The following is a 14,400-nucleotide window of genomic DNA, read 5'->3' on the forward strand; positions in this document are numbered from 1 at the left end:
GCAACCAAATGCCTACAGTGAGTCTCAATAATAATAATAATAATAATAAATAAATAAATAAATAAATAAATAAAAGAAGGAAATTTTATCGTTTTCCCTTTAGAAAAAAAAATTGAAAATACACCAAAATTGATTAAGTCCACAAAATTCAAACCTAGATAAAGTTACCAAACCATTTGAAAGTCCGGTTCTTTGTTTAGATTTGGGTAGTTCCCTATTCAAGCCGAATGGCCTATCCAAAGACCAACAAAAGAGTCTCTCACACCGGTAAATCAATTGTTTGAAAGAAAAAATGTAACAGTTGGGACCTGTCAATTTTTAGGAATAACAGACAACATGGAGGTCACATATTCCAATCTCTCACCGACACTATGAATTGGGTCGGGTCATGGGTGAAAGAAGTATCTTGCACTTGAAACCAAAAGCAGAGTGCAGTACGTAAGTAAGAAATCCCCTTAGGGAAAGGGTAAGAAACGAGAACCACAAAAGGTTTTGATTCCAAGTGCCTTCCATTCCATTCCCCATCATAAACAAACGCACCAAAACAAGGAAACCTTGTGTGCCATATTGGATTTTTGTGCTTTTCCTAAAAGCTTTATTGTTGTGTAGGAAAATGTGATCGTTGCAAGGAAGGAGCGGCGAGGCTTGGAGGCGCTCGAGCTTCAAAAACTGAAATGGGGACAGATCGGAAACAGAAGCACCCACTTTCCTTGGCTTCTAAACAATGCAAAATCCCAAAGAGAAGCACCAAACACAAAGTTAGCTGCCTACCAATAATGAATGCATGGTCCAATAGGTGGAGCAGTGGTGAATCGACAAGACCCTTTCTACCGGAGCCTTTTGTGGCCCCTTAAAAGGTACAATGATGCAGAGGTAGTTGTAGTGCAATAGTTTGCCATCCCTGACCCTCCATGCACATATGTTCTATGCCATTTAAATATCAATAGGTGGTGTCCTTTTTATCAAGGCTAAAACTCTAGTAAATGAGATTGCCAAAAAAAAAAACTTACAAGACCGTTTGACCAATATGTGGTGTCCTTTTTTCCTAAAAAAAAAAAAACTTCCAAGACCATTTAAATATCAATAGGTGGTATCCTTTTTAAGGGAATCTATTGAATTTTCAAGTTCAATGTGCCAAGGAACTAGATGTTTGAAAATTGAGATTGATACCCCCATTTGACCAAATTGGTAAGACCTTGTATAACATTTATGGAACAGTCCGTAGCTTACATCTATTGTTGTGATCATTTATGTTGTGCTGCAATGCACAGTTAGAACATTTCACATGCACCGAATTATGCTGCAATCTGTATTTTAAAATCCACGGAACAAAATTTCCAAAGGTCTTGCGCCATTACCTTCATATTTTCTGTCTCTCCTTTCGGCAATGAGAAGACATAGCTGCTCTGCAAAAAAATTTCCAAGCGTAAGCTTTGTGTGAATATGATTTGAAAACATAGGAGTTAGAAGGAGATTAAATAGATGATAAGTTTCTTTTTAAAGAAAAAAAAAAGTATATTTGCTAATGAGCATGTTCACATGGTAAGTAACTGACTAAGAAAATTATGTTTTGAAGACTAACGAGTATGTTTTGTTTTCAATCCTTGAATGTAAATCCCTTGGTGATCCCTTGTACGTACTTTCTTTAGTCAGTTACTGACCATGTGAACACTGTTGTATTAGCTAATAGTGTGAATTTTTATTCATTTCAATGTTTTAATCGATGTCGTTATTATCATCACTATCTTGTTGAAGTTTGTATATTTGCTAATAATATTTGCCAAGTCTTTGATGTGACACGGACACTTACTTCTCTGAAGTAAGTTTTTTGTTTTTGTCAGAACTCTACTGTAATGTTGATTTGATAAAGAAAAGAAAATGAAAACCCCCCAAATAACCTAAAGCTGTTTCGGTGGATCTCCCCAGTTCCCTTTGTTTAAAACCAGTGATTTTGAAATTAGAAATCGGCGCTACACAGTTATTAAGAGTCTAGAGAGATGAGTTAAGAGGTTAAAACCAATAAAAATGGGTCCCCCTGGTTTCTTGGTCTAACATGACGTGCACGGCCTAAAACTGTAGAGGACTAGAGGAAGGGGAGCCTCTCTCATCTTCCTCCTTTAAAACAACACCCATTGCCATTCCTCTTTCTATCTCTGTCTATTAAATCCCACACCCCCCTTTATTCTCTCAACCCCCATTTCCACACACACAAATTGCTTCTCTTTTTTAAGTCCTCCAGGTGAGCAGTGGTTTTTTTTTTTGGCTTTATTACTCTCATCACTATGGCAAATGTGTATACTCAAATGAATTATGAATGCGTGGTTTATGTGGGTTTCAATTTGTTGCAGCAATGGCAGCTCCAAACAAGAACTAGTCTGCCTTGAATCCCACCATTTGAAGGTAAACAAATGTCATCTTTTTACAATGTTTTCACGAAATCTCTTGTGGGTTTGGTTCTCTCTTTTTTCTGGGTTTTCTGAGTAGTATTCAAGGAAGCTGAAGCATTTTGAGTTCAAAATGAGGGAGGGTCCTGTTTTGGGATTTGGACCCAAAAAAAAAAAAATATATCAATGCTTTAGAAAAATCGTTACTTTTTTCTGATGTGGAACTTTTCTGTCATCTCTGTTTGAATGGAGGAAGGCTTAAATGCAGTTATCTATCTCAGGCTTTTGAATCCTCTCAATAATAAATTACATGGTTTTGTGATTTTAACATATTTAGATCCCCTTTATCAATCTTTAGGGATTCCAGTCAGACCAGAAAGCACTCATCATGATCGGCCCCTTCAGTTTTTCTTCCAAAAGTCTTTCTTTTTGGTATTAAAACTCTTTTCAAGTTCATTAAAAGGTGCAATCCGTTAAAAGAGCTTCATTTTATAAAGGAACTTTGCAAGTTCAGTAAGTGAACTAACAGTCAAAAGTTCAAAACTGTATGGTTTGGGCTTTTTATCCATGAAGAAGAATATTACCTAACCGAAAATGAAAAAAAGGAAGCAGTATTGAGTTAGCTGTGATCTCTGACTCTACACTACTAGTTAATGTACTCAAGTTCAAAGGTTTTCAGGATATGAGAAAGTGTGCATCTACATAAGCTGTGAGAGTTTACCGACATTTTCCCACCCTTAGATTTTGCTTCTCCTTAGAAAGATGTAGTTTAGTGACTAATTATTAATTAAGAAGAAAAAGAAAGAGAACAGGAACTATTTTTGTCACTATGCTTGACTTTTATAGCGTGTCATACGTGCATTGGCTTAGTAGATGTGGACTTATAGACTTATATGGGTGTCTTGCACATGGTTAGCACATTGGCTTTTTATATTTCATGGTCTATAAGTGAGATTAGTGCGTGTTAAATAAAGATTAAACAAGCACATGTGTACACATACTAGTGGACTGATGATAAATTAGATAACTACAGTAACTACTGGGTGTTGGCCATTGAGTGTCTGTATTAATATCAGTGTCATTATGAAATAAACAATGCTTGTCTACCAATGTTTCTTCTGATTAAAGAATGGTAACCTCGAATACATTCTCATTCTTAACGGGGGGATAATTGATATGTATAGGACCGTGCAGTGTCTCAGTCCTCATTGCTTGAGAGCATTCTGGTAATCATTTTTTGGACTAATCAATAAGAAAAAGATCAGAAGGGATAACAAGGATGAAGAGAGGACTTGCTTGTTGCACCCGGGACAGGGAGATTAGCATCGACTTTGATGAGCAAGAGAGTAAGTTTCTAAACTATTGTTTAGTATTAAATGGCGTATTATTATCGTTATCATAACAACTGTGGATTATTCAATTGTTCCGTGATTTTAGATCCGTAGTCCATTCAGTAGGCCATATATGACAAACAAATTGTGCAAAGTTGGGCATTTAGTCCTTTTATTTGTGTCTATTGAACCTATCACATGGGTGTAAGTAGTAGACTGTTGAGTTTTTATTTTATTTTGTGTAGGGGACTGCAAATGAGGTTTGGCATTTTCTACTTTAATTTTTATTTTTCAATATTCAAATTTGTTTTTTAATTTTTAAAACCTTTTATGTTGGGTTGGTGTATTGAAAGGCTGAGATGGGCATGACTGGGATCCATAACAGAAAGAGCATGGCCATGCATCTGCTGCCTGCATTTATATTTCTGAAGATGAAATTTATGATGTCTTTTGAAAGACTTAATGTTCTTGACCCTGTGGAAAACCACTGGTGTCACGGAGGCCTTTGGCTGTTGCTTTTTAAGGGTTCTATATTAATATGTCATCTTCATGTGTAGTTAGTAAGACCTGAATTTAAAGGACAATGCTAGTTAATTTCAAGATCAATGCAAACAGAAGATAGGTGTGAGAAATAAAGTGAGATATGAATGCCTGCATTTGTATAGCAAGAGGTATTGTAGGTGGGCCGGTTTATGGGTCTACCTATCTTTATACCTGCAAAACACATGGTGCTTCTCTCTCTCTCTCTCTCTCTCTCTCTCTCTCTATCCCATAATTCGAATTTTTGGCTTTGTTTTAGTCACATTTAGCATTACAAGAATCACATTCCTTCTTCTCTTGTTTTATTTTATTTTATTATTTTTTTTTTTTTTCTGTGTGGGAAAGATTTAGATCTCACAAATAAAGTGCTCCATCAACGGGGCTTAGCCTGTGAACAGACATATCAGACCCCAGGATTGCATGACTCTTGTTATTTGATTGAATTTGTGGACCCGCAATACATGGTAGCATCTCATTTAGTTCACCTCTACACTAATGAGACAATGTACTAACTGGGTGGGCCGTGGGACACACAGAAGCCAATGTCTTGTGACTTTTCATTGGAAATGTTTTTTTTTTTTTAAGGGATTCCTCAGTCTCCTTCCAATTTTTGTTTGTATCCTTTCTTGCGTCTTTTGAAGGGAAACCATCTCAAGCACCACATTATGGGAAATTTATCTGCTAACAACTTAAAATAGTCATCTTAACCTCACCAAGTAAATGTTCGAATTTCATCTCACCCTGAATCAGGGGGGAGGGAGGGAGGGAGAGAGAGAGAGTGAGAGGAGCAGAAGAGGTTGTATAGTGAGGAAACTCAACTTCCCAGGGGGACACCTTCTCAGTCTATTCTGGATGGTTATGGGGAAGGTTCCTCACAACTTTGGTCCAATCTATAATAAGTGAGGAAGCTTCAACTATCTTTTGAAGTCTTTATTCTTTAGCAAGATGTGAACAACGAGCAGAAGAGGATTTCTTTCTTCTTCACAAGATAATTTGTCTGTGTACAATTGCATGTGTGTTTATAGGAGCAATGGGAGAACTTTTATGTCCAATGTCAAGAAATTTTACAAAAGAGTTTATGCAGGAGGGTTCTCAATCCTTAGAAGTAGTACACTTAGTTGGGAATTTGTAGTCATGTCTTAGTGCTTCGTGCTTGGTTGCCCACCTCTAACGAAGCATATATTTAAGGGATGATTTGCCTCTTTGTCTAACTATTTCATTTCTATCTGCTGCTATAAACATTGCATTGCACAAAAGAACAAGAAACCATGATGCTTCCATTGGCATTATCAAACATCTATTAGCTAGTAACTTCTTGTGTAACGAATAAACATGACCTTTGTTGCCCACTTGTAGCTGGCTTTTCTTCTTGCCTTCTGAACAAGATTTGTTTAGATATGCCAATCTATACCACAACCCATCATCTATGTTCCAAGAAAAATTATCAACCTCATTTGCTCGGACTATATGCGCTTTTCTTCTGCCTTACTGTTTCTTTGCACGTATCTGATGAGTGTGAGATGGTAACAAACTTTCAGGAATAATGACATACAATGGCCTTGAAAATTGCATTCTGAATGTACAATCTTTTGAGAATGAGAGCGGAACAAGTAGAGGAGATGGGTTTGCAACTGACTCACTGGATGATGATGCTTCCACCTGTTCTTCTGGCAAAGATGCTTTTGGCTCATTCTCTTCAAAATGGTTGACAGTGAACAAAGATGACCATGGTCTGGATGAATGGGAGCACTTAGACAGTCCCAAGAATTTCTATGTCAAAGAAAAACCTGCTTACGCACTCCAGTATACAGATGTGGAGGCAATGAAAGAAAAGTTTGCAAAGCTGCTATTGGGTGAAGATATTACAGGAGGGTACAATGGCCTCAGCACTGCTTTAGCATTGTCAAATGCCATCACAAATCTAGCAGGTTTGCTTCATATTTGCAACTTTCACACATGAACTACAATACTCAAACATGATGCCTTACATTCCTATGCCATGCGATTCATGAGCCTCACAAACTTTAGGAAAATCAGCATACTCATAGGAATTATTGTAGTAAATGGAAATTGATGGACCATTCATTAGATTCTGATATGGATATAAAATGCACTTGCAGCAACGGTTTTTGGAGAGCTGTGGAAACTGGAACCACTATCTGAAGAGAGGAAAACAAAATGGCAAAGAGAAATGGACTGGTTGCTCTCCCCTACCAACTATATGGTTGAGCTGGTTCCTTCCAGGCAAAATGGTGCTAATGGCCGGACATTAGAGGTATCTTTCACTTCAATTAGCTCTACATTAGTCTGTCAATATGCATAATAATGTATATCGCAATTTGTATCTGATTCTTGTTTGTGCAGATTATGACTCCGAAAGCTCGTGCAGACATACACATCAATCTTCCAGCACTTAAGAAGTTGGACTCGATGCTTATTGTAGGTGGCCTCTTACATGCCAGCAATGTTCATAGCACTTTTGTTTTTTTTTTCCTGGCTTACATTAACTGATAATTTCTGTTCACCTCATTAATCTTCAATTTGGCAGGAAACACTTGATTCAATGGTGGATACTGAGTTTGGGTATGTAGAAGGTGGTAGCAGGGCAGAAGGACGAAACAGAACTCCAGGTCAGAGCAAGAGATGGTGGCTCCCATCACCCCAGGTACCAGCTACTGGACTCTCTGATACAGCAAAGAATAAGTTACTTAAACAGGGTAAGGTGGTACATCAAGTATTCAAGGCTGCCAGAACCATCAACGAAAGTGTTCTTCTTGAAATGCCTGTGCCAACCATTATCAGGGATGCACTACCCAAGGTAGTGAAATTTTCTCTTGCTGTCCCGTTCTTAATTGTGGACGGTATATCAAATTCTCATTATCTAAATTCAAAGGCTAATCAGTATACAAATCATTGTGTGCTTCATTTTCATCCTTCATTCCTCTGATTATTGTGAAGTTAATCAGCATAGGCAGGTTTTAATTTAATTTATACAAGCTTCAACATATAGCTAAGCTAAGCTTTGATGCATAATAGTCTCCATGTAACTAAAAAAAGAAAAAGAAAAAAGAAACATATAGCTAAACTTAATGCATAATAGTTTCCATCTGAACTGAATCAAGCAGACATTCTACAACAAAGTCAAGCAGGATAAACAACCTTTTATCTTGGAAAAGGACTAGATATTTATTTATTTTATACTTTTTTTACAATTGACTTTCCTTTGGTAATTGCTACTGAGAGAATGGCAGTTTTGTTAATGCGACAGTCCTTGTTGAGTTGGTCTTAATTATATTTGTTCCCATGTATTTAGTCAGGAAAAGCAAGCCTGGGTGAGGAACTGTACAAGGTCTTAACTGCAGAATCAAGCTCAGCTGAGGAAATGCTTAATTCTCTCAATCTAAAATCCGAACATAATGCCCTCGAGGTCATCAACAGGCTGGAAGCTGCTGTATTTTCGTGGAAAGAAAGAATTACAGAACAAGAAAGTGGTAGATCCCCTGTTCGAACATCATGGTCCTTCATTAAGGACCCAATGTCTGAGATTGATAAGATGGAGTCCCTATCGGATCGAGCAGAAAGACTAGTACAGCGGCTCAAGAACAGATACCACAACCTTCCCCGAACTTTTCTTGACGTCACAAAAATCCAATATGGCAAGGTAAGTTTCATAACTAAAAGCTTAAATATCTGATCAATAATTCTATATCTTCTTACTCTTCAGATTTGTGGTCCTTCTGTCTAGTGCTTGTAACAACATATAAAATTCTCAGTATTAATTTATATGATTGGTTGAGTGTGTATGTGACTTTAAGCTATATATTCCTTTCACTTGTTGAGATTGACATGTCTATTCCAATGAGTCATTGCAGTTATGGTCCTTATGATTAGTTAACTTTAAACCACTTATAGCTTATGCTCTTCTAAATTCTTTTTAATCGTAATTTCCCTTTGGACTGTGTCCTATGATTCTGCTAGTAGAAACTGCAACACCTTATACTAAGTTCTGTCAATCACATTTTAATAAAAAAGGTTGTCAGAAAGTAAAATGGTTCATATACATTATTTAAAAAGTAAACATGGATTATGGAAGGTGCACTATTATTACTGGCAAAAGTTGGCTTATAATTTTGGTTACCTTCATTTCTGCAGGATGTTGGGCATTCAATCTTGGAAGCATATTCTCGAGTCCTTGGAAATTTGGCTTTCAGCATACTGTCTAGAATAGGTGATATACTGCAAGAAGATGCTCTGAACACTCCCAGTTCATTTTCAGTATCATCTTACTTCCCAGGGATTAATTTTACTAATAACTTAGAAACTTCAGTGCTTGGCCAAAACATAAGATACTCATTCCTTGATCGAAGCAGTGGGGATCACCGTAATTCTGACTCTACTTCATCTAATATTGATTTAGAGTTTTCGTACAGTGTGACTAAAGGAAGTCCTGTAACAGCAACACCAAGTCGGGCTAGGGTTTGGTGCATTGGTAGAGAGGCTTGTATCAGTGTTTCCCCTACAAATTCCCCTTGATGACAACTTTGGTCTGAAGGAACTCTTATTGTAAATGAGTATCATATATTTAATGCAATACAAATCCGTTCTACTCATGCGATTACATCTACTATGGATGAGAACATTGTTATTCAAGAAACCATGGGGATGAGAAACAAACAAAACCACAGTACCACACCAATAAAACCTGCTAGCTAAATCTTATTCCTAGCTAGCTAGCTAGCTAGAACTCTACTACTTCTGACCAAAGGTCATTCCCTCGGCCACTTTCTTGAAGCTTGGCCTTGAAGAAATGTCCTCCCACCAGGCTTTCACATGAGGACGTTCATTCACCACCGAAGTCCACGGACTCCTCATGAAGTAGAAAAGGTAGGGACAGTGGTTAAGATCTGCAAGGCTGAAGAAATCTCCTGCCAAGTACTTGCTGCTCTTCAACCTTGACTCGTAGACATCGAGGATGTTCTTGAGCTTCTCCAGGTTTGCGTCGATCACGGCTTGGTCTGTCTGCTGTCCGAACAATGGCGCAATGAGAAACTGGTAGACAATGGCGGAGATTACGGGGTGGAAGGTCTGGGACTCCACCTCCGACCACACCTTGACAAGTGCAGCTTCCTTGAGGTTTTGGTGCCTGATCAGATCGGAACCCGAGTCCTTGTATTTTTCAGCCACATATGTTGCAATTGCTCTAGACTCTGTCAATGTTCATTACAGAAGTATCGCAACTAAGTATGCATGAACAGTAAATGTTAGAGGACATATATAACACCTCATTTTGAAACCCAATCTCAAATCAAATCACTTATACCACTAGATCAATGACACCGCTAGCTAGCGTCTCTTTAAGTAACCAACCCACTCTCAAATTCAATTGCTTAGTATTGTTGATTTTTATTTACTGGCTACGTGATATATAATCCTTGTCAGACTAATATCCACATTTCATGGCCTAATGAAACTACTGAGAGATCTAATTCATCATTAACATTTTTTCCGCCAATCCATGCTAATTTGTTCTGAACTAATTACACTATCTTGAAATATATGAAATTCTTAAAATCACTGCATTCACACACACGAACGTACACCACTGCTCTTGAGATAATTAGTGGTAGTGTTTTTGTTGCATGCATGGATGGAAATGTACGTTCCAAAAGTAGTAAAAGAAAAATTACCAAAAAGAGTGAGATCACCATCCTCTAGGACTGGAATTTGGCCAAAGGGCTGCAATATCATCAACACAAACACAACACCATGTCAGATCGGATAAGGAGCTTACCGGTTGATCGAATCGTGTCGAAAAAATATATATGCAGACATGATGTGTGTGATGTTCTTACATTTTTGGCTAGGAAACCTGGCTGCTTGTGTTCTCCTGCAGTAAGGTTGACAGGGACAAGCTCGAATTGCTGTCCTTTCTCGTAAATGGCGGTTGCGGCACGAGCTGTGCATGTTGAGAAAGCCAGGCCATGAAGCTTGAGTGCCATGTTCTTAGTGATGGATATGGAGATGAGAAATTGTGTGGCTAGATGGGAGTCCTTTTGTATGGGCAAATGAAGGTGTGAAACTTATTTCTTTGGGCCCGAGAGGATGAGAAAATTGTGCAGCTAGATTCGGATTAATGAGCGGACCACCACAATTACGTACACTCTTTCCCTTTTCCGGATATCGCAATTAGTAAAAAAATTTCAGTTTATAGGTAACGTATAGGGTGGTATTATTTGGTATAAATGTATAATTTTCCTTCCTTAAGAAGTTTAAGATAGTGATGAGTTTCTTTCTCTCTTTTTTTGGTGCAAGTAGTGATGAAGAGTTTGTTCTTCTTTTCTATTTTGTGAAGTGACGTTATTGTCTCTATTGTTTTTTTTTTTTTTTTAAATAAAAAATTAAGGAAATAACTTCGTAAATCAGAACTCAAAAGAGTTGATTACAATCAAATCGTACGTAATACATCTAGAAGAATATTATCTTAGAGTTTCAAGAGGAGCCAGTTGCTGTGTTTGGGGTTAACAGAGTCGACAAATATGACAAGTACTTGGGGCTTCCCACTGAGGTGAGCTACTGGAAAACGGAAGCATTCCAGTTTACAATGGAGAAGGCTAGAGATAAGATGAAGAATTGGAAAGATAAGACCCTAAGCTTGGCCGGTAAAGAGGGTGATGATTAAGTCTGTGGTACAATCATTACCAACATATATGGTGAGTTGTTTCGAGCTTCCTAAATACCTTTGTCAAGAAATGCATTGCTGCATGGCTGAATTTTGGTGGGGAGACTCTGACAAAGGTCGGAAAATCCATTGGTTAGCTTGGGATAAAGTGTGTACCAAAAGATAAAGGTGGGCTAGGTTTTCGCAATATGGAGCTATTCAATCAGGCACTCCTTGCAAAGTTGGAGCATACTTCAGACTCTAGACTCTCTGTTGGCACAAACGCTGAAAGCAAAATATTTCCCTAATGGTCACTTCTTGCTGGCGGTTGTTAATTCAGGGGATTATGCTTGGAGGAGCCTTATTAAGGGCGTGGAACTGCTTAAATCAGATATCTCTGTATGGTATGACCCCTGGCTCCCAAAACCTTATACTTTTAAACCATATTTAGGAGTGGATGAAAGCCTCAAAGAGCTGAAAGTGGCGGACATTATAGACCATGACTCTGGTGATTGGATGAGAGACTGGTTGGTAGTAGGCATGACTTTAGGGTTTAGGCTTTAATGAGAAAATTAGATATAAACCCAAAAATATAAGCTTCTATTGAGAAAAACCCATAGATATTTTTCTTTCAATTTACACTCATTCTACATAAGCAAACCTTCCATATAGAGGAAAATTTCAGATTATACAATTGATAGAGGATAGGCAGTAGCAAATAGCAAATAAGACATCTTGCTTTTAATCAAAAACCCTAAGAGTGTCGTCCTCGCTGCTCCCCGAAAACCCTCACCCTAAGATCAATGCCTCACGCTCAATCTATTACCCAACTGCACCATGTCCTCCATTGATGTGGTTACGGCTAGCTTCGCCACCTCCCTCGCTCTTGTAGGTACGGATGTGATTGATATCTCACACTTGAACGGTGCCGGAAGTTGACGTCCCTCTCAGGCTTACCTCTTGGAAAATCCCTTGACCAATTAAGAAGCAGTTTGGAACTCTAGATTTGCAATGTCACTTCAGACGTGTATGGGTTCTTGATGGAGGATTTCGGGTCCAAGACAGAACCTAGAATTGTTTTGTCTTCACTTTCGACTTGAAGCAAGACCGTAATAAGGTACTTCGGGGAGGTCCTTGGTAATTCAACCGGGCTTCAGTCCTGTTGCAGGAATATGATGGAATGGAGGACCCTCTAACCATCCCCATGAAAACACTATTTTTCTGGGTTGGCATCTCGGGCATCCCTCCTGCGTTAGAAGAAAGAGGTATTATTATGAATGTGGCATCGCTGGCAGGAAAGTTTCTGGAGCTTGATCAAAAGCTTTTTGGCAACATGGGTAAAATTAGGGTTCATGTAGCCCATGATATCTCCCTACCTTTTCATTCGAAGAAAACCCCAAAGATTATTACTGGGTTGGTCAAAGAGATCGTGTATGTTTTTGAGAATTTGATTGGTAAATGCAAAGACTATAATCTTATTGTTCATGAGTAGGGTTCCTGCCCTAATTCTGCAGCACAGGGACTGGTGGAACAGGTCACAGTGGAAGAGCCAACTTGGCTTGCTATTGCCTCTCATTTCCCGGTTTCACTAACCTGCGTTTTCAAAATGGAGCATTCCGCTTTCAAGGTTTGCAAGCACCTATTCTGCCTCCCATTGCACACAATCTCTTTGGCACTCCTACTTCTCACAAGCAGCGTAAACCTATTGTGATTCGACATGAGGATCTCAGGCAGCCAGATAATACTTTAGCTTTAGTCCCAGTTACTGCTGAACAACAAACAAGCAAACAGAGTCGCCCTGCTACCTCTTACACTTTTCCAAAGAAACTAAAATTGTTGTTCAAGGAAGGTGAGCCTGCTACTAGTCCATCCATGCTCCAAAAGAAGCTGAAAGTGCCTGAATTCCACACAAAATTCTCTGCAAAATCTCTCGGTTTGATTGAGGCTCCAAAGGGAGTTCTAATTCCTAAGGAAAGCCTAATCCTCAAAGAGGACTTACTGCCGATCAAAAAGAAGAAAGGAAGGCCGTTGGGATCAAAGAACAAGAATCCTCCCAAGAATAAAAAAGTCTCTACTGAAGAAGTGCTAAGTGTGTTAAGCCCTAGCAAACCTCCAAGCCCTAGTGCTAAGGGCAAGGAGTGAATTTAGTTTATTTATGTTCTTTTGAATGTTGCCTATTTACTTGTCTTTAGTAACATAGTTTATAGGTTTTCTTGAATAAGTGAGCATGAGTACCGTCAAATGATCAGACCTAATCTATGTATCGATGTGGTTGTGCCACAAACTCTTTATCTACCCATAGATGGTAGATGGAGGATATGTAATGGTCCTTTTTGGCCTGAGTATTAATATATCGACATGACATTCTTCAAAAAACCTTCCATATAGAGTATATGTCTATAAATAATAGTTTTTCTTATTCTTTGATATATCTAATATGCCCTTCTGATTATGGAGAGTTAAATTAAGTATCTTGCTTAATCTTATCATCCATTTGAATTTGAAATATTAAGCTAAAAAATAAATTTATTTTGACTTTATCATAATCAATTACGTCCTTAATTTCTTCCTTACTTTATATTTTGATTATTGACTTGAGTATATATTTCTATATATGCTCATTACAATAGTAGTTCATTTCCAGCACAAATTTCAATTCTTGTTTTCCTTATATGTAGGTATTTTCTTTTCGAATAGATTTTCAATTTTCTTTTCCTTGATGGGGTCAATTATTGTTTCAAAAATGGATAGAGATTTTGATTCAATCACTGGGAGAAAATGTTTTTCTTGCTTGAAAGAAAGGGCGAGGGGCAAGCAAGTATGATACTTCTTGCTTGTGTCTATGAAGAGCAACTAAGAAATGTTCTTAAAGAAAAGAAAAGGATTCAAGATGGGGTCAAGAAATGGGAAAAAGCTTTTTTTAATTGTGTTTTCACTCCTAGGCTCACATTTGGTGCCTCTCTATATTCTCGAAAGATTTCTAATTGCAAGGTATGTATCTTGTTCTTGGATTACTTTCTTCTTCTTTTTAGGTATATTGTCATATTAATCTCATGATAGCTTTTTACTCTTAACTACTACATTTCTAATTTACCTACTACATAATTAGATGAAAGTGAGGCTTGAATACCATAAACCTTCAAGCTAAAAAAAGATCGTATCTTCTACAATCATAGGTATAATATAGTAGAAAACCTAATAAAGAGGTATGATACAAAAAAAAAAAAAATTTAATATAGAGGTGTCCGTGTCATACAAAAAAAAACAAAAAGAAACCTCTTATATACAAGATACATACTTGAAATCAAATTAACTAGAAAAAGTACGGAAAAGTTGTCTTTTGCTCTGCTAGGGTTTTCTCCCTAGCTGAACAACTGATCGAGTTTGGTGCAGCGATGGCGGCGGAGGGAGCAGCGACGTCTCTCGCCTTGTCGGGGATGCGATCTGCGATCCATTCTTTTACTTGTGTGGACGTCTGCTAACCAAG

General features: G+C 37.9%; 2 protein-coding genes across 4 annotated transcripts; one reads left to right on the forward strand and one right to left on the reverse strand.

Annotated features, from left to right (window-relative positions):
* The first annotated feature begins 2,050 nt into the window (after positions 1-2,050).
* LOC112178768 (rop guanine nucleotide exchange factor 14) lies at positions 2,051-8,864 on the forward strand. Of its 3 annotated transcripts, XM_024316982.2 has the most exons (9): positions 2,055-2,239; positions 2,349-2,400; positions 3,569-3,730; positions 5,794-6,183; positions 6,376-6,530; positions 6,620-6,694; positions 6,804-7,073; positions 7,569-7,916; positions 8,408-8,864. In XM_024316982.2, exons 3-9 carry the CDS (start codon positions 3,664-3,666, stop codon positions 8,786-8,788), a joined length of 1,686 nt encoding a protein of 561 aa, XP_024172750.1. In that variant the 5' UTR covers positions 2,055-2,239; positions 2,349-2,400; positions 3,569-3,663; the 3' UTR covers positions 8,789-8,864. The 3 variants fall into 3 exon arrangements, with proteins under 3 accessions (XP_024172752.1, XP_024172750.1, XP_024172751.1); XM_024316984.2 differs by lacking the exon at positions 3,569-3,730 and having other exon boundaries at positions 2,051-2,239; XM_024316983.2 differs by lacking the exons at positions 2,055-2,239; positions 2,349-2,400; positions 3,569-3,730 and adding an exon at positions 5,018-5,154.
* LOC112178770 (glutathione S-transferase F13) lies at positions 8,863-10,307 on the reverse strand. Its single transcript, XM_024316985.2, has 3 exons — positions 10,108-10,307; positions 9,943-9,991; positions 8,863-9,462 (listed from the first exon to the last, which is right to left on the reverse strand). The coding sequence occupies exons 1-3, from the start codon at positions 10,252-10,254 to the stop codon at positions 9,005-9,007; spliced, it is 654 nt and encodes a 217-aa protein (XP_024172753.1). The 5' UTR covers positions 10,255-10,307; the 3' UTR covers positions 8,863-9,004.
* Positions 10,308-14,400: the final 4,093 nt, after the last annotated feature.

The sequence above is a fragment of the Rosa chinensis genome, chromosome 7 (genome assembly GCF_002994745.2).
Source record: "Rosa chinensis cultivar Old Blush chromosome 7, RchiOBHm-V2, whole genome shotgun sequence".
Lineage (NCBI taxonomy): Eukaryota > Viridiplantae > Streptophyta > Magnoliopsida > Rosales > Rosaceae > Rosa > Rosa chinensis.